General features: G+C 45.8%; 1 protein-coding gene across 1 annotated transcript; it reads right to left on the reverse strand.

Annotated features, from left to right (window-relative positions):
• Positions 1 to 2967: 2967 nt before the first annotated feature.
• On the reverse strand, positions 2968 to 5304 carry LOC103989294 (subtilisin-like protease SBT1.5). Its single transcript, XM_009408101.3, has one exon. The coding sequence runs from the start codon at positions 5302 to 5304 to the stop codon at positions 2968 to 2970; it is 2337 nt and encodes a 778-aa protein (XP_009406376.2).
• Between the last annotated feature and the right edge of the window lie 12989 nt (positions 5305 to 18293).

Below are 18293 nucleotides of genomic sequence, written 5' to 3' on the forward strand. Positions count from 1 at the left end.
ATTCAGAGCCAATTGAGATTATTCTTTCGAATTATTCCTAAGTTAAACTTCACTGATACCAAACAAGTTCAACTCTAGGCATGCTGATCCTATAAAATTACATTGAAATGTTTTCGATGATGATGCCCCTTTACTGCTTAATTAATAAATGATTCAAACGATTCGACTAGCTTTTTGGGATAAAAGATTGTGTGTAGTGAATGAACTTAGGAAATTCTTTTATAATGAGTTTTAAGTGTCATTACATCTGCAGTAGATGTTGATCATAAAAATCATGGTGTGTGTTTCTCATACTTAGTTTCGCTCATGGTGCATCAAATTCTTAAGTGTAGTAACATTCGGCCCGTTTTGCCACATGGTATTGAATGTACGATGGTGAGCTATCAACCACATGGTGGCCTGACGTCGAGATGGTAGCGATGGTCAGGCACCTAACGCTAAGATATCATTCACCTAGAATTGAAATGTTAGCTACTTGATATCGAGATGTCGATCACCTGACGTCAAGGTGTTGACCACTTCATCACGCCTTTGTCACTTGTCCCCACATTTCTTGGCCTAAAGTGTAATGAGATTGTCCCCATCTAGTGCTAAGGTGTTGGTCACCTAACGCCAAGGTGTCAACCATATGACGTCGTGGTATCGGTCACATCATCGTGACTCTATCAATTCCCTAACGTGTGGATTGTTTAAGAATTATCCACCTTTTTTTCTCATGCTAAATTAGTACTTCGACACCATAAATTAACAAGTCAGAGCTCATATCTCCACGTAGCTTGACCACGGTTCGGTTTAAACCAGGTAGAAACTAAACTAGGTTCATGATTTGTCAATTCCAAACCAAATCGGATTGGTGAGTAATAGATTGATTCTGATTCCTATGTTTAAAAAATCAGAATTATCAATTCAAAAATCGATAGTTCAAGAACTAGAATTAATGGTTCGATGATTTTTTTATTAAAAAAAGCCCTTATCAATAAGTTGTTTGCCTAGTTATTGATGGAGTAGTTTGCCCCTCAGACAGCCATATAAATGGCTATATTCATAGGTATTTTAGTCATTTTATAATTTAAAAATATAAAACAATATATTTGCCCCCTCCATTAATCAAATAATAGTTACTTTAGGAGCATTTTAGGTGGAAAAAGATCCAAAAACCCTATAAATATCCTTCAAATCTCTCATATATTTCTCACACTTTTGGTTAAACGCTCAGTGACCTTTTAACGGTCTTAAGCTCTTTCCTAGCGATAAAGTTAGAGATATTAAAAAATTAATCATTAACTTATATAACCATTAAAGTGCTAACTATATTAGAGAACATGGTACCTTGGAAACTTTTGTATCTATTAATTAAGTTAGAGTGGGTAGTAAAATTTTTAAGGGAGAAAAATTATTAGTACAAAGATTAAAAAAAAAGATAGATATTTATAATTTTACAGAATGTTATATCTTTTTATTATTATTACATATTTACACTCATTATGGATGTACATTTATTTTTCAAAATTTAAAAATAAAATTATAATTTTTATATTATAATTTTTTTTAAAAAATTATCTATTCAAATCAGAACCGGAACCAATTGAATCAAAACCAAAATCGACCATTCCGATTCCAAAATTGATCCTTGTTGATTCAATTCTAACTTCAAATTTTGCTAAAGTGAAATCGATGGGTCTGAAATCATGATCAAACCTGTCCATGATGCGTCAACTTTACTACCAATACGACAATAAAACCACACTACCTGAAAGGATTAACCATCATTTTACCACTGTCAATCCACTTTGTCGTTGCATCTTCCGGTTCAGAGGGTGCGACATGTGGGGGAATATTACCGTGTGATTTATCGAGTCTTTTCTAATCCTACGCAATAATTTTCCCCAAGCATACCTACCACAGTAACCTCTCTTTGTAACTCGGAAGACTAAAATGCCCCTTCGAAAGGCTAGAGGGTCTCCAGAACCCATCTCACGAGAAGGAGACAACTCAAGATGGAGTAGGATGGGAGAAGTTTCATCTTTGTTTTCACTTAAACTCTCTTGTTCCGAGCTTCCTATGCTCTCGTGCCATAATGCAATTCCCTTTGACTTGACCATCGAGGGGGGATTGTCAGTCAAACTCCAGCACCATTTCTATATCCATTTTGTAAGCTTGGCGCAAAGGATCCTTTGGTTAAGAATAGACGTGAGCAACAACGTAGAATGTCAAATGAGCTATAAAACCACCAAGTGTTGAAACGGGCTGACCCGCTCAGCCACCATCACTTTTGCCTAATGTACGGCGGAGTCCAACTCTGTCACCAGATGACTCATTCACTCGTGTTTAGCTCATTATCACCAACAAGAATAGACATGAAGGTGGCATCAATGGGCTATAAGTAGTCTATGTGAAAGGCAAACACCGACATACAAATCATTAAGCACGGAGACAACTTAGCAGGAGTGAATGAGAAGCCCAAAATTGCAATAAAAAACGAAGGTGGTGTGTGAACTAATTGGGAGATGCAGCATAAATCTATATCACTGTAATAGTTTGCAGAGACCCATTGCTTCCAAAATTTTTAGAGCTGCAAAAACTAACAGGGAAGTCATCAGTGAAAGATTATTTTCATGATATTTCACCATGAAATATCATGGTAATCTATTCACTAAATCCCTGATATCGGGAAGTTGATGAATATTTCACCATTTGCTGTACACAATTGTATAGCAATAATTGAGCCAATGATATAACCCATGCATAGATGTAGGTATCTGCATTTCCTTTTTATCATCATAGCGGCGTGTGAAATCAATTTACCACAACACCAGCAGATCTTCTATTTTTTTACTTGTGCCACTTACCCTTTGCCCCCGAAACGAAATACCTTTCTAAGTGCAGCATTATAAACAGTAGATCAGGGACGGGGCATGTCCTTCACTACTAGTACTACTACTATTTTGCATCATAACGAAGACTCCATCAGAGTACTACTTCCTCTTCCTTCGTCATGTATCTGCGAAACAACACGACAATGGGACTTCTCACCGCGTGCTTCCCCTCTTCTTCCCGCCACGTCAAGCTTCCACCCTTCCACCAGTGGCGCCTCCCTCGTCCTCCGCTCCCCCTCGCTTCACTCAGCACCACCCTGAACGCTACCGTCTCCCCATCCATGCCGCTGAACCATAGCCGCTCCGGCTCAACCACCGCAGCGTAACCAGCCGGCGCCGCCACCACTGCCCTGTAGCGGCGGCACGGGCCACCACCGTCGACCCTCTTCAACCTCCTGTGGAACACGAGTTCGCCTGTCGATGCAATCTCCTCCGCCGCTGCCACGAAGGCCGGGTAGTTGAACCCCCACACCCCCTTGTCGCCGGAAGGCTCGCAAGGAGCTGCCGCTTTCCCGGTGAGTATGCGGATGGACTTGGCCGTGTAATTTAGCCCGCAGAGGAGCCCTACGTAGTCGTCGTACATCAAGTCGTACACCAGCCCTGGATCCACTGCCCGCTCCGGGCGCAGGTGGCCCGCTCCCGCCGCCGGCGGTCCTCCTTCCCCGGCTTCATCGCCCACCGGCGGTGAAGCCGCCGCGGTCGTCATGAGTGCCGACCGGATCTCCCACGGACCCCACCGCGGGCGAGCGGCGCGCAGGAGCGCCGCCACCCCCGACACGTGCGGGCACGCCATGGAAGTCCCCGACATGACGCTGAACCACGGCCGTCGGATGTCCGCGGCCCATCCCGATGGCCCGATCGCGTCCGTCCATGCGCCCACGATGTTCACCCCTGGCGCCAGTATGTCCGGCTTCAGCACCCAGGGGACCGACGGATTGGGACCCCGGGCGGAGAAGGACGCGACCTCCGGCGCGTCTCCAGGGAGTAGCTCTGTCCCCTCCGACGAGATCACGGCCGTCGGATTCCTGGCTGTTCTGATGTACGCCTCGATGATGGCCGCTCCTCGAGATCCTACGGCGACAGTGGGCACCACATGTGGCTCCGCGAGTATGCCTTCCGGGTCGACGTCCCCGTGGTAGACCACCGTACCGACCGCCCCCGCGCGTTTCAGCGCGGCGCCGGTCTCGATTCTCGCCGCTCGTCGGCCAGATTCCCACAACACGATCCTGCCGTTTATATGCTGGGAGGTGAGGTTCGTGTCGGCGGCGGTGATTCTACCCACGGAGAATAGGTGCACGAGATGACGACGGCGAGGTTCTCGAGGGCGCATGGAGATGGACGTACCACGGACGCACGCGCCGTTGCCGAGTCGGACGACCGCAGGGAAATATCGGTCGATGGTTCCGGCGCCGATGGTGGTGATCCAAGGCGGGGAGTTCGCGACGCTCCCCGGGGAGGGGCCGCCGTTCCCCGCCGACGCCGCGACGAAAACTCCTTGCAGTGAGGCGCGGAAGGTGGCGACCGCGAGCGGATCGAGGTGGTAGAACGGCGCCGGAGAAGACGATCCGATCGAGAGGGAGACGACATCCACGCCATCGGACACCGCCTTCTCGATGGCCGCTACGACATCGGACACCATGCACCCCTCGGCCCAGCACACCTTGTAGACCGCGATCCTCGCCCGGGGCGCCATACCGCGCGCCAAGCCGCGGGCGAAGCCCTCGAACCCCGCGCCAGCGACCGACGCCCCGGCGGCGATGGAAGCGACGTGGGTTCCGTGGCCGTCGTGGTCTCTTGCCGAGCGGAGCTCGTCCTGCCCGCCGACGTCGAACGCGGCCGCGTAGCCGGCGGAGAAGGATCGGGCGCCGACCAGCTTGCGGTTGCAGTGGGAACGGTTGAAACCCGGGCCCTCCTCGCACTCCCCGCGCCAGCGGCGTGGAGGCGGGCCGAGGCCGCGATCAGAGAAGCTAGGTCGCTCCGGCCAGATGCCGGTGTCGATGAATCCGATGACGGCGGCGGAGCCACGGTGGGACAGGGCGGAGAGGCGGGAGCCGCGAAGGTCGAGGCCGAGGAAGGAGGGGGATCGAGTGGTGTGGGTGCGAAGGAGGGAGTCGGGACTGACGGCGACGACTCCCCGGTGCTCGCCTATGGCTCTCGCCTGGGAAGGAGTGAGGGAGGCGGAGAAGCCGTGCAGGAGAGACTGGTAGTGGTGGAAGAGACGAGAAGAGGTAGAGGGAAGTAGAGAGGAGTACCAATGGCGATCGGAGGGGAAAGGGGAGGGCCTCAAACTGGTATCCACCAGAAACATGAACGTCGTCCTCTTCCCCTCCGTTGCTGCAGCTCGCCACGCAAACAAGAAGAGGGCAAGGAAGAAGAAGAAGCGTAAGAGCGGAGGCGGCATCATTTTGCACCTAAAGGAGTCCTCCATCGTTCAATTTGATCTCCACGCAGTCTGCATTCCTATATCTGTTGTCATCTGCACCGCCGCCTGCTTCGCTTTGGTTTGGGTCAAACTGCCTCTTAATGAGGCCGGTGGGAGTCGAACAGGGCGAGGGCGCATCATTGCCAGGATAGGGGAAGGCAGAGATCAGGGAGCAGCCATGGTTGATGTGGAAAGGTGAGATTAACGGATTAGTGGAAGCTTCACAAGGGTCAAAAGGTGAGTGTCAGACAACCCGGTCATTGGCTGGCGAACGCCACCGGTGTATCCTTTCCGAGATCCACACCATCGATCAGCTCGCGTCACGCATCCCGAGACGTGTTTACGTCTGCATGAGCCGTTGCATGCATTTATGTACTACTCTTCACAGCATAGATACGGCCACGTCAAACCCGGAAAATATGTCGCTTTCCTAGAGACGCTGATACTTTCGAGTGGGCAAAGACTTGTTTCCCCGCCTCTATTGTCTTATTCACCACATCTACATGATTTGTTGGTCGCAATATGAGGTCCATTAAAAATATCATCAGGAAAAAAAAAATCACCTCCAGTAAAAGGATATAGTAAGAGTTTCGTTCACGAATCCATGCTTAATTAGTTCAAAAAACAAACAAAAAGAGAGAATTAATTATCCTCTCAGCAAGAGGGTAAAATAAATACCAACTTGTAACGATCGTTTGTTGCACAGACATATTATTGTTCTTCTATCGACAATAATAAATGGTTTTTTATTAACTGGCGTCCAGTTTCGTAGCTACGATGTTGGTTAGGATTAGAAGACTCGAAGGGGCCCACTAACATCCCTGGTCATCATGGAAATGATCAAGAACGATCTAATATATAATGGTTTGTCAACTCGATTAGAAGACTCGAACGGGCCCACTAACATCCGTAGTCATCATGGAAATGATCAAGAACGATCTAATATATGAAGGCTTGTCAACTCGATGAGCCCCACTTCATCCGTAGTCATCACGTGACGGATGAATCTGACATCGTGGATAAACATGTGGTACACTATGTTGTACGCATGTAGCCCGACTCATTTGCATATGGCAATATCTTGATAGAACTATCTAGCTTTGGTATCTAAATAAAATCATTTAAGAAAAAAACAGAAGAAACACAGAGGGAAAAAAAGTTCAACACAAGTCATCATGGCTGACTGAGAATTGGCAAGCAATATACCAGTTCGCGCTTTTAAAATCGTACTATTTTATAGCATATATATAGACTCATTCGTCAGAAATTGGCAGTCTCTTTGGTAGCAGGGTGTAGCTTTTGGCCCATCCACATTTGGCGATATCTTGATAGCACCATCTGTAGAACAACTCGCGAATAAAGGTCTTCTTGGTCCAATGAGAATGGACAAGCAATTGACTGATTTTGGGGCAGTAAACGACCCAATGGGTCACATGCTCCAGGAAGAGCATTTTTCCCAGGAAATAATAAAGAACTATAATTTTATTTTCCAGAAAAGAAAAGAGATATCATTCGCATCTCTACTTTTTTTTTTCCTGATAAATGCTTTATGGACCCGTATAATCCAATCCATCAATCTTAAGCACCACATTTTTATGATCATCTCCTAGACAAGGGAATTTTTAAATCTTTTTTTTTCTTTTTTTATTTGTAAGATATAAAATGCATACGCTTACCTAATCGGCGTTTGCTGCATTCCCACATGCAGCTCATCGTCTGGGCCCACCAGTGGGCCCTTGACTAAATTCTTGCCAAGGGAGGCGGGCCTTCCAGCGGGTAAGCCTCAATCGCGTGGGGAATCAATGCTTATCCACCAGGGGATACATCGCAGCGTCGGGACCAGTTCCTCACCGCGTGGGTCCCACCAGTGGGCCGGAGACTAAATTCTTGCCAAGGCAGGCGGGCCTTCCGGCGGGTAAGCCTCAATCGCGTGGGGAATCAATGCTTATCCACCAGGGGATACATCGCAGCGTCTGGACCCGTTCCTCACCGCGTGGATCCCACCAGTGGGCCCGAGACTATATTCTTGCCAAGGCAGGCGGGCCTTCCGGCGGGTAAGCCTCGATCGCGTGGGAATCAATGCTTATCCACCAGGGGATACATCGCAGCGTCCGGACCCGTTCCTCACCGCGTGGGTCCCACCGGGCTGACGGTAGGTAGGGGTATTGTCCGGCAAGCTTTCTCGCTTCCTGGGAGAAAACTGTCTTCGAGGAATAGTATTCTTAATTTCGGTTGGGATCTCCTTCCCTTCTTGACTGCCCTTCGTGACGACCTAAAGCTGGCCGTCCATTTATGTGCGACGGGACGTTTAAAGCGAACCGAGGTTTTATCCCTACTAAACACATCACGTGCACCTCATACATTACTGATTCGAAATGGACTATGCACCGAATTCAAATGTGATTCGATACCATCTCAAATCAAACCAAAAACGTACTCAACTTAATCTAAGTACATAATTTAAATTCAATTTGAATGGATTGGATTAATATAACAACTGAAAAATAATAATAAATTCACTATCATTGCTATTCAGTAATGATAATGATTGGTATTTAGAAAAATTCAAGTCCGACTAATTTTTTGTTGTAATCTGAACCTAATTTGAATATTTTTCTTTCTGTGCATCATAAAGTTGATCAACGAAAATCTAGTTTTTGCATCATACGCGGCTTGCAGTGAGAGGTTCAAGGAGCCATAGCGATGGGCGGTGCACAATGAAATCCAGCCCAACCTATTCATTTTAGGCTACAGCCCACGTTCATCCCACCAGGTTTCCAAACCATATTGCAAGAACTAGGCAAGCATAAGGCTAATCGCCAGAATAAACCTAGATCTACGTTGAACAACCGTGAAACCGAGATCTGACGACTGATATCGAGTCCAAACGAAACGACAAGAGGGGAGGGGAGGAGGAGAAACGAACCTGGATTGGGCTAAGCAAGATCGAGTCGATGGTGGCCTGGATCGCCATCTGGATGATGGCGGGGTTGGCAACCACGACGAGGTCGGAGGCACAGCCTCGGAAGGAACATGGTGGCATCGAAGGTGAAGCCCCATGGTAGATCGGCAAAACCTGCATCCGGAGGAATCGCAACGGGATCAAAGCGATTCAATCGATCAAGAATCCAAGTTACAGCAGGGGATCGACCGGTTGGGAACGGATAGATTGGAGCAGGGCCTTACCTTCGAGTGGAGGGAGAGCGGCGAAGAGCAAGAATGCGATGGAGTTAGATGGAGGAGGAGGGTTTCCCGCCCTTTATTTATCTGGATAGGGCATGTTTGAGAGAGAGCGGCAGAGAGAAAGACAGTAAGAACTGGTGGCGGTCTGCTTATATAGGCGGGCGATCGAGTGGCAGCTCGAAGTGGAGCGGAAGGATCGGTGGACGGTTAGAGACCGAACTCGAGTCACTAATCGGGTTCGTGCTCGACTAATTACCCATTTGATACATGAGTGACTAGCCATCAATAAGCAACTTAGTTTCGTTGATAAGAATTGGGGGATAGTTCAGATCCTGTTATAGACATCTGAATCGAAGTAAACAATCAACTAACGCTCATCGCTGAACTACCAGGAAAGGCTTAAATCTGGAATTTGCCCAATCAATTTTATAGTTCATGCATGCAATGCATTCGTGTACATGATGTGCTTTGCCCCATCAAATGTATATATAGTTCATGCCAATGCCAATTCATGCGTGCAATGCGTTCATGAACCTGATGGAATGCCCAGTCCACACGCAGCGTAGCGTTCCAACATGCAAGAGGAAAGCTTTATTGTGGGTCGCTCCAAAACCGTCCATTCTCTCTCGGCTCTCAATCTCGTCCGTCGCACGCGTCTTTATCAAGTCAGCAACAGATGCGAAATCTGTGTGTCGGACGCCATCGCTTCTTGCCGCGAACGCCTGCTTCCCTGCTCCCCATCCTCCGCAAGAGATCCAGACCCAGCCACGCAGCTACAGCATGGTGACATTGGTAGCATGATGATCGGACCGGTGCTACCATGCCCGACAAGGAGCTAGGCACCTTTCTTTTCGAGAAATACAGATTTATGCATGTAAAAGATTAAAATCATCAGGCTGCATAAGATTAAAAAAAAAAGTGAGGTGAAACGATGGAAAGTTTGGGTTATACCCCGAGGAGCCTGGTCAAGACCTGTATTGATCAATCAATCCTCACTCATATTTTGGTCAAAATATTTGATCCACCTCCTCGTCCGATAGGTAGCGAGAGATATGTTATCTATGCAATGTGTTAATTAGGTAAGATTGAACCCCCAACCCCAACTTAAACTCATAAGGAAGAAGCACTCCTTCATTGTTGACATTCTCAAATAAATATAATTAAGTAGTGTCATGAGTTAGGCATCATTTGAGAATACGATATTCCCCACCATTTGAGGCAAAAAACTATTACCAGATGGAGGGAAAGATAAAGTCTCGCCTCAAGGGCATCACAAGATAAACAAAAAGGTCCAAGCATAGAATCGAATGGACATTGATCAGGTCGAGGGACATCTAGATCAAACGTAATCGGGATAAAATACTTAGTTCGCAAGCGATCTAGAAGTGGCGTGTTGACTATTGAGTCATAGTCATGTAAATTTTTTATAGACTTAAAGTCTCGAAGAACATTCAGATTCACGGGAGACACATCCTCCGATGAAGGAGAGGACGCAACCTCCTCCACCCTTGGACTATCTAATGATGGAGCACAAACTTCGACTGACTAGCGGCCAAAAGATTACGAGGAACTTTAACGAGAAAAAAAATACAGTCCACTGAAAAGTTGGATAACTGATGACTGATTTGTTGCAGAAAATGTCACAGCGGAATGAGACGCCGACCGATGAGGAACTCTAGGTAGCTGCCATTCTGTGTGACCTCTCCAACGATTCCAGCAGAAACTTATCCCTCCTCGCCGGCATGCCTAGCTGGGGCACCAAGAAGGCCAGCACTCGTCGTCACAAACCGTCTACTCCTCTCCGTCCTCCTCCTTTTCAAGTCAACCATCCGATGGCCGACGAGGTGGGAGGAGACGGCTGCGACGCCTGCGCTGCCCCAGCCTCGTGACCCGGTGACTACATGAGCAGTAACCGTATGTAATTTCTATAGGCTCATATGCAAAAATATAAGGCCCACTCACATCGAACCTGTTTGATTGAACACTAAACATCACGATAGTTCAGATCCAGTTATAGACATCTGAATCGAAGTACACAATCAACTAACCCTCATTGCTGAACTACCAGGAAAGGCTTAAATCTGGATTTTGCCGAATCAATTTATAGTTCATGCATGCAATGCATTCGTGTACATGATGTGCTTTGCCCCATCAAATTTACAGTTCATGCCAATTCATGCATGCAATGAATTCATGTACTTGATGGAATGCCAAGTCCACACGCAGCGTAGCATTTAACATTGAAGAGGAAAGCTTTTACTGTGGGTCGCTCCAAAACCGTCAAATTCTCTCCCGCGTCTCAGTGTCGTCCGTCGCCCGCGTCTTGATCAAATCAGAAAGAGATGCGAACTCCGTGCGCCGGACGCCATCGCTTCCTGACGCGAATGCCCGCTTCCCTCCTCCCCATCCTCCGCAGGAGATCCAGACCCAGCCGCGCAGCTGCAGCGATGGTGACGCTGGTGGTGGCGACGACTGTCGATCCGGCCTCCGTCATCATCATGCTGGTCGGATCTAGCATAGGCCAGACGCTTCTATCGGTGGCTCACGAACAGCAATATGAGCCGAAAAGGCCATGCCCAACGAGTAGTCAGGCACTTTTCTTTCAAGAAATGCAGTCATATAAAAGATTAAAATCACGAGGTTGCAAAAGATTAAAAAAAAAATTAAGGTAAAGCGATGGAAGGTTTGGGTCACACTTTGAGAGGCCGAATTGAGACTCGTATCAATCAGCTAATCATTGTCTTGGACTGCTTCGAAGAAAGAGAGCATGTTCGTTAGTTGAAACACTTGTTATGCCTCCTGGTCCGATAGAAAGGGAGGGATGTTGTACATATAATGTGCTGATTAGGTGAGATTAAATTCTCAATCTCGACTTGAACCCACGAGGAAGAAGTGTTTCTTCCGACCGTTGTGGTTGAAAGGAGCACTACTAACTTTAAAATCCCCCTAAGCGGTAAGGTAGTAGCTACTTCTTCTTTTATTCAATCGAAAACAAGCAATGAAAAGGGTACGGGTCAGAGTAATACTAGCACATTGGCATTCTCTAATGAATACAATTAAGTAGCACAATGTGTTGGACACCATTTGAAAAGATAATATCCCCCACCATTGGAGGCAATACACTATTAACAAGTCGAAGGAAAAACGAAGTCCCACCTCGAGAGTATCACAAAATAAAGAAAAAGACCCGAGTCTCAGGTCGAATGGATGTTGACTGAGTTGGATGACTTACATTTCAAACTTGATCATGATAGAATACATAGTTCGCAAGTAATCCATGAGTGGCGTGCTCACCACTAAGCCGTAGTCGTATGAACTTTTCATAGACAAGTCCCGAAGAATCTTCAGGTTCATTAGAGACTCCTCAATTGAAAGGGAGGATGCAACCTCCTCCACCCTTGGACTATCCAAATATAGAGCATGGACCTCTATCGACTAGCCAAAAGATCGAGAAAAACTTGTGTGAGAAAGGAAAGATATTCTGACCTGATAAAGAAAAGATGGGTGATGGATGACTAATTTGTTGTAGAACTAATGGCCAGACTATGAGGGACTCGAAGACCAATCCGCCTTATAGGGAATCAGGGCAAGGTAGAGAACACTTCTAAGGAGGCCTTGGGGATGAGGCAAAAGGCTTTTGAGGAAGCTCTGGAGGCTCGAATGGAAGAATGTGTTCCATCCTATAGGGGGATGGAGAATTTATAAGAAGGATTCTGACCTCTCTCCACTTATGATCAAGACAATTGTCCCTTCGGAATAATTTATAAGGGACACCGATTGAAAAAAGATCCAAAATCCACCGAAGAAGAGCTCGAAATCTACCATGACAAACAATAGACCCAAGATCCGCTATTGAGGAGGGAGGACTCGAGATCTACCATGGCGGATGGATGACTTAAAATCCACCATGAAAGATGGTAGACTTGAGATCTACTATGATGAAAGGAGGACTTGAGATCTACCAAGACGAATAAAGGACTTGAGATCCCCCATGGTAGATGAAGGGTCTAAGATTTGTCATAATGGATGGAAGGACACGAGATTTGCCACGACGGAAGAAAGACTCGAAATATGCCACGATGGATGAAGGACTCAAAACCCGCTATGATACGGGCATAAAGCAAATTATGCACAAGGCATGTGAGTTGGGAAAACTCGACCCGTGTGGAAAGAAATCTCTTACGGTAGAGGCACAGGGAAATTGTGCTTGAGGTGTGTGAGTCGGAAAAACTCGACTTGCACAAAGAGAAACCTACTACGATGGGGGTGCAGGGTGAAATGTGTCTGAGGTGTGTGGGTCCGAAAAACTTAACTCACACGAAGAGAAACCCACTATGGCAGGGGCAAGGCAAAGTGTGCTCGAGGTGTGTGAGTCGAGAAAACCTGATCCATGCAAAGAGATATCCGTTACGACGGGAGCACAGGACAAAATGTGCTTGAGACATGTGAGTCAGGAAAACCTGACCTGCATAAAAAGAAACTCGCTACGATGGAGGTGTAGAGCGAAATATGCCCGATATGTGTGAGTTAGGAAAACTCAACTCAGGTGAAAAGAAACTTATTATGGTGGAGGTAAAACAAAATGTGCTCGAGGTGTGTAGGTCGAAAAACCTAACCCGTGCAAAGAGATATCCATTACGATTGTGGCATTATGCAAAATGCCTAAGCCATATGAGTCGGGAAAACCCGGGTAGGGACTACCTCCCCTGGACTTGGTATAAAAACCCTCTTAGCACAATGCTAGAGAACTCTCTTTCTAAGAAAAACTTATACTCGCTCTGAAAAATCTCGATCACTAACTTGAACATAAGAAAGACTAGGTCAAAAAATCTCCCTCGACATTAGTCTTAATGCGGCTGGGGATTCAAAATCATTATGTACAGGAGAAACTTGTTATTTTGTTTAGTAATTTGTATGATTTACTTTTAAGATTATTTATTTTCTGTTGTAATTATATCGATAGTAATAACGTAAATAAAAATGTGATAGTAATAATGTAAATGAAAATGTGACATTATAAAGGCTATGGCATCAAGCCTAAGCCATGAGTCCTGTAACTTATTTATATCTTTAAAGACATGAGGCGCACTACTTAGTTATGCTGTAAGTTTTAATAATTAATTATATTGAATTTTTTATACTCTTATACTTAGACAAATAGAGTGTGAGTATGTATAAGCTCATATCGGTGTATATATGAACGACGATCTACGAACATTTCGTATAGAATAATTTTGGACATGTTATATTTTGATTTTTTTTTTTCGGTTAAATGTTATAGATTTTTATAAGGATGTCAAAAATATGATGTACAGGGAAAATCCTGTCGTCTTATTTGATACACTAGTATATTTTAATTTTAGGATTGTATAGTTTTCATTATATTTATATCAATAGTAATAATATTAGAAAGAAACGTGTTACAGCTAGTCCAAAGGATAATTTTGGCAACACAACAAAAACAATAAAATGAAAAGATAAAAACGACAATAACACCAGAAGGGACTATTATAATTGCCTTAGGAAAATGTTCCTATGTCGTAAATCCACTGGTCTTTAACTCCTCTCGCGTTCTACTGTACCTCTTGCAATTGTTGTCGAACCTTGGTCCTCACCACAAATAAGCTTGCTGGCTTCTTTGCCCGCTTGTTCTCGTCACTGGATCTTTTTTTCCTTCCCAGAAATCAGTAATAGTTTCGAAATTTAGGGTCGCTCGTGCACAACTAAAGCAAATATTGGTAGTGAATAATCATGACGCACGGGACGGGGAGTTCCTCGTCCACACCAGGAGGCCATGGTGCTAATTAATAGTGGTTTGGCACTAATCTTGTAATTTTCAAGTGCTTGGTTTTGCCCATGTACCAAGTTGGAAATAACTTCTCGAGACATATTTTAGTATCCGAGGAATCTTATTCCGGACAATCACTTTGCATGACACACGAGTCAATTGATCTCACGATGACATCATGCAACATCCGGACAAACTTTTTGGGAAGGCACTAAATTTTCCAATCCACTAAAACTGGACGGGAATGGTATTAAAAGTCAAGCAGCTGCCACGATTTACAAGTAAAACTGCCATTGCGTTCATATATGAATGGCATTACGTCACGTTGACGAGGAACTGCCAAACTCTATTTAAGTCCCACCATAGGAAGCAACTCTATAAAGTCCCACCAGAGCTTTTCTCCGGCTTGCAGTTCCCATCTCCTCCAGCCTCCGCCGACTGCAGGAGATGTCACAGCCGAATGAGCCACCGACCGACGAGGAACTCAAGGTGGCTGCCATTCTGTGTGACCTCTCCAACGATTCCCGCAGCAACTTATCCCTCCTCGCCGGCATGCCTAGCTGGGGCACCAAGAAGCCCCGCACTCGCCGTCACAAACCGCCTACTCACTCTCCCTCCCCCTCCCACTCTTTAAGTCAACCATCCGACGGCCGACGAGGGGAGGAGGAGATGACTGCGGCGCCGCGCTCCCCCAGCCCCCTGACTACATGATCACTAACTAGTGACTACATGAGCAGAAACTACATGGCAGTATAAGTTTCTGAATACTTTTAATGAATTCCTGCTCATGTAGCCATTGACGTCGTAATCGTTCTCGTTCTGCTTGTTCGTCTGCTTCTCTCTCCCTGAAAAATCATCGTTGGCACAAACCCAAAGTCATAAGCTAAGCAATCAGTAAAACAAAGTTTCTTTTCAGCTGCTGAAAGAAAAAAACACAGCAAATTCAACTACACATATGTAACATTCCTATCAGTTCAGAAAGCTTGTCTCAACAGTTGGCTCCTTCCCAAGTTTCCCATAGCCAAACTTCTTTCCACGTCTTCACAGTGCAACGTGTAATAATCACATGAATGCCTAATTAAACAAAGATAAAATCTATCCATATGAAAAGAGAAGTAAAAGGAAGAACACCACGATAACATGAAGTCCCACCCGATCACAGACGAAGGTAGATTGTCAGAAAGAAATATACATGTCAAATGAACAACCCAATTGTAAGCATAGTGAATCATAACCTGCCATTATCAAATTTTTATTAGTTGTCTGTGTATAACAAGCTTGATGCTAAATGCACAAATCTATATGACAAAGTGAGAAACGCTTCAAATAACCCAGTTATATTCAATCTCAAGTATCCTGATGGAGTGTCAACAGAAGACTGAAACATTGCTACTGATAACAGAGTAATCAAAAGTAAAAGAGAAAGGAAAACCATAAATGCAGGATCCCACAGTCACATTCTTGAGCCCCACTCACATCGAACCTGTTTGATTGAACACTAAACATCACGATAGTTCAGATCCGGTTATAGACATCTGAATCGAAGTACACGATCAACTAACGCTCATTGCTGAACGACCAGGAAAGGCTTAAATCTGGAATTTGCCCAATCAATTTTACAGTTCATGCATGCATGTACCTGCTGGAATGCCAAGTCGACACGCAGCGTAGCGTTTGAACATGGAAGAGGAAAGCTTTATTACGGGTCGCTCCAGAACCGTCCATTCTGTCCCGCTTCTCAATCTCGTCCGTCGCACGCGTCTTGATCAAGTCAGTAAGAGATGCGAAGTCCGTGCGTCGGACGCTATCGGTTGCTGCTAAGAACGCCCGCTTCCCTCCTCCCGATCCTCCGCAGGAGATCTAGACCCAGCCGCGCAGCTGCTGTGATGGTGACGCTGGTGGCGACCACTGTCGACCCGGCCTCCGTCGGTTCCGTCTCTGCCTTCCTCGCCATACCCGGATAGAACCCCGGCCCTTCCGTCGCCGTCAGTTCCCCTCCCATTGATCGCCAATTCCTCTTTCTTCACCTTGTTCTTTTCGACTCGTGCAAGCACGGTGTCTCTTGATTTGGCTCTTCTTGCCGAAAGCGTTTCGCGAACGGGGCGGTGCGCCTGCTGAAACACCACCGGAGCATCGTCGAGGAGGACGACCTGGACCACCGCTGGGAGGTGGCCACCGGCGAGCGCGTCCACCTGTCTAGTAATATTAGAACTAGACAGGTAATATTAGAAAGAAATATGGATCAACAACGCTCCTACCGGCTTGCTGTATGCCCATAAAAGATCTGCCACAATGGTGGACTATTTTAGTTTGACCAAAGCCCGACATATTTAGATGGTAGACTGGAATCACATATGAGCTGTCGAGGATGTATGCTTGGGAAATTAGTAGATTTCTATAACCAAAATGTAGCCATGGTTATATGTCAAGACGCCTTTGTATCCCAGATATTAATAGACTGCAATCACATATGATCCGAGAGATAGCTAGCAATCTGAAAGTGTTTTTCTTATCCTGTCCAGTAAGTGTTTGCTCGATGTTGCTCGAATAATATGTTCCAGATGTTTGTGATTCGTAAATGAAAAAAATGTTCTTCATTTAAGCATTAAATTCTGCATAGTTTATCTAACGATAACCGGTTCTCCATTTGCAATACCATTACTGTTTAACTGTTTTTCAACTGTTTGTTGGTTAGCTCCAAGTTTTACAGTTTTTCAACTGCATAGATTAAGCATGATAAGTATTAAGAGTTTTTTAACTGTTTCTTGGTTCGCTAAGTCTCTTAATTATAATAGAGAATATTCCAGCACCAATCACGAGTCGTAAGCTAATAGCCATCGTGGAAGCTGACATGGCAAGTGATGCCCTTCCACCCGACTTCGCATCGCACAAGCTAGACGAATCGATGCTGCGTTACAAGAATCCAGACGTGTCGACTAGTATCGCAAAGGATGTATGGGTCGGATGTCCGCATGATCGTGTCACGGGAGGTATCGACGATCATTATTAGTCATCGTACTCTCGGATCATCACTGTCGGTATAAATATTAGTCTCTATGGGACAGGAGACCAATTTGTTATCTATCTTCGGTTACTAACTTAAATATCGAAAAGATCAAATCATATGTTTATTACATAAGATCGTGACATTGACTATAACTATAGAAGTCGAGAAACCTAAGTGGGGATCGACTTATTAAACCAACCACCCCGCGACGTGGCCGTGTGCGTAACAAGTATAAGAAAAAGGACAGGTGACGAGAAGGGTATTAATGTTCGTTGATAACTAAAGTGGAAGTAGAAAGACGGGTGACCGGAGGGAAAGGGAATTCTGGGTTGACGATGCAACTGCAGCCAAACTCAATAAAGGGCCACCACAGGCTTGCTCCGTCTTGCACTTCCCATCTCCGCCAGCCTCCGCCAACTGCAGGAGATGTCACAGCTGAATGAGCCGCAGACCGGCGAGGAACTCAAGGTGGCTGCCATTCTGTGTGACCTCTCCGACGATTCCCGCAGCAACTTATCCCTCTTCGCCGGCATGCCTAGCTGGGGCACCAAGAAGCCTCGCACATTTTGTCACAAATCGCCTAGCATCTTATCCCTCCTCACTGACAGACTAACTGGGGTACCAAGAAGGCCCGCACTCGTCATCACAAACCGCCTATTCCTCTCCCTTCCCCTCCTACTCTTCAAGTCAACCATCCTACGGCCGATGAGGTGGGAGGAGGCGGCTGCGACGCCTGCGCTGCAAAAAATATAAGACCCACTCACATCGAACCTGTTTGATTGAACACTAAACATCACGATAGTTCAGATCCTGTTATAGACATCTGAATCGAAGTACACAATCAACTAACGCTCATTGGTGAACTACCAGGAAATGCTTAAATCTGGAATTTGCCCAATCAATTTTATAGTTCATGCATGCAATGCATTCGTGTACATGATGTGCTTTGCCCCATCAAATTTATAGTTCATGCCAATTCATGCATGCAATGCATTCATGTACTTCGTTGGAATGCCA

Source organism: Musa acuminata, chromosome BXJ1-1 (genome assembly GCF_036884655.1).
Source record: "Musa acuminata AAA Group cultivar baxijiao chromosome BXJ1-1, Cavendish_Baxijiao_AAA, whole genome shotgun sequence".
Taxonomy (NCBI): Eukaryota; Viridiplantae; Streptophyta; class Magnoliopsida; order Zingiberales; family Musaceae; genus Musa; species Musa acuminata.

Excerpts from the sequence above, each read along its gene's own strand:
- LOC103989294 (XM_009408101.3), bottom strand. The coding sequence starts at position 5,304 with ATGGAGGACTCCTTTAGGTGCAAAATGATGCCGCCTCCGCTCTTACGC.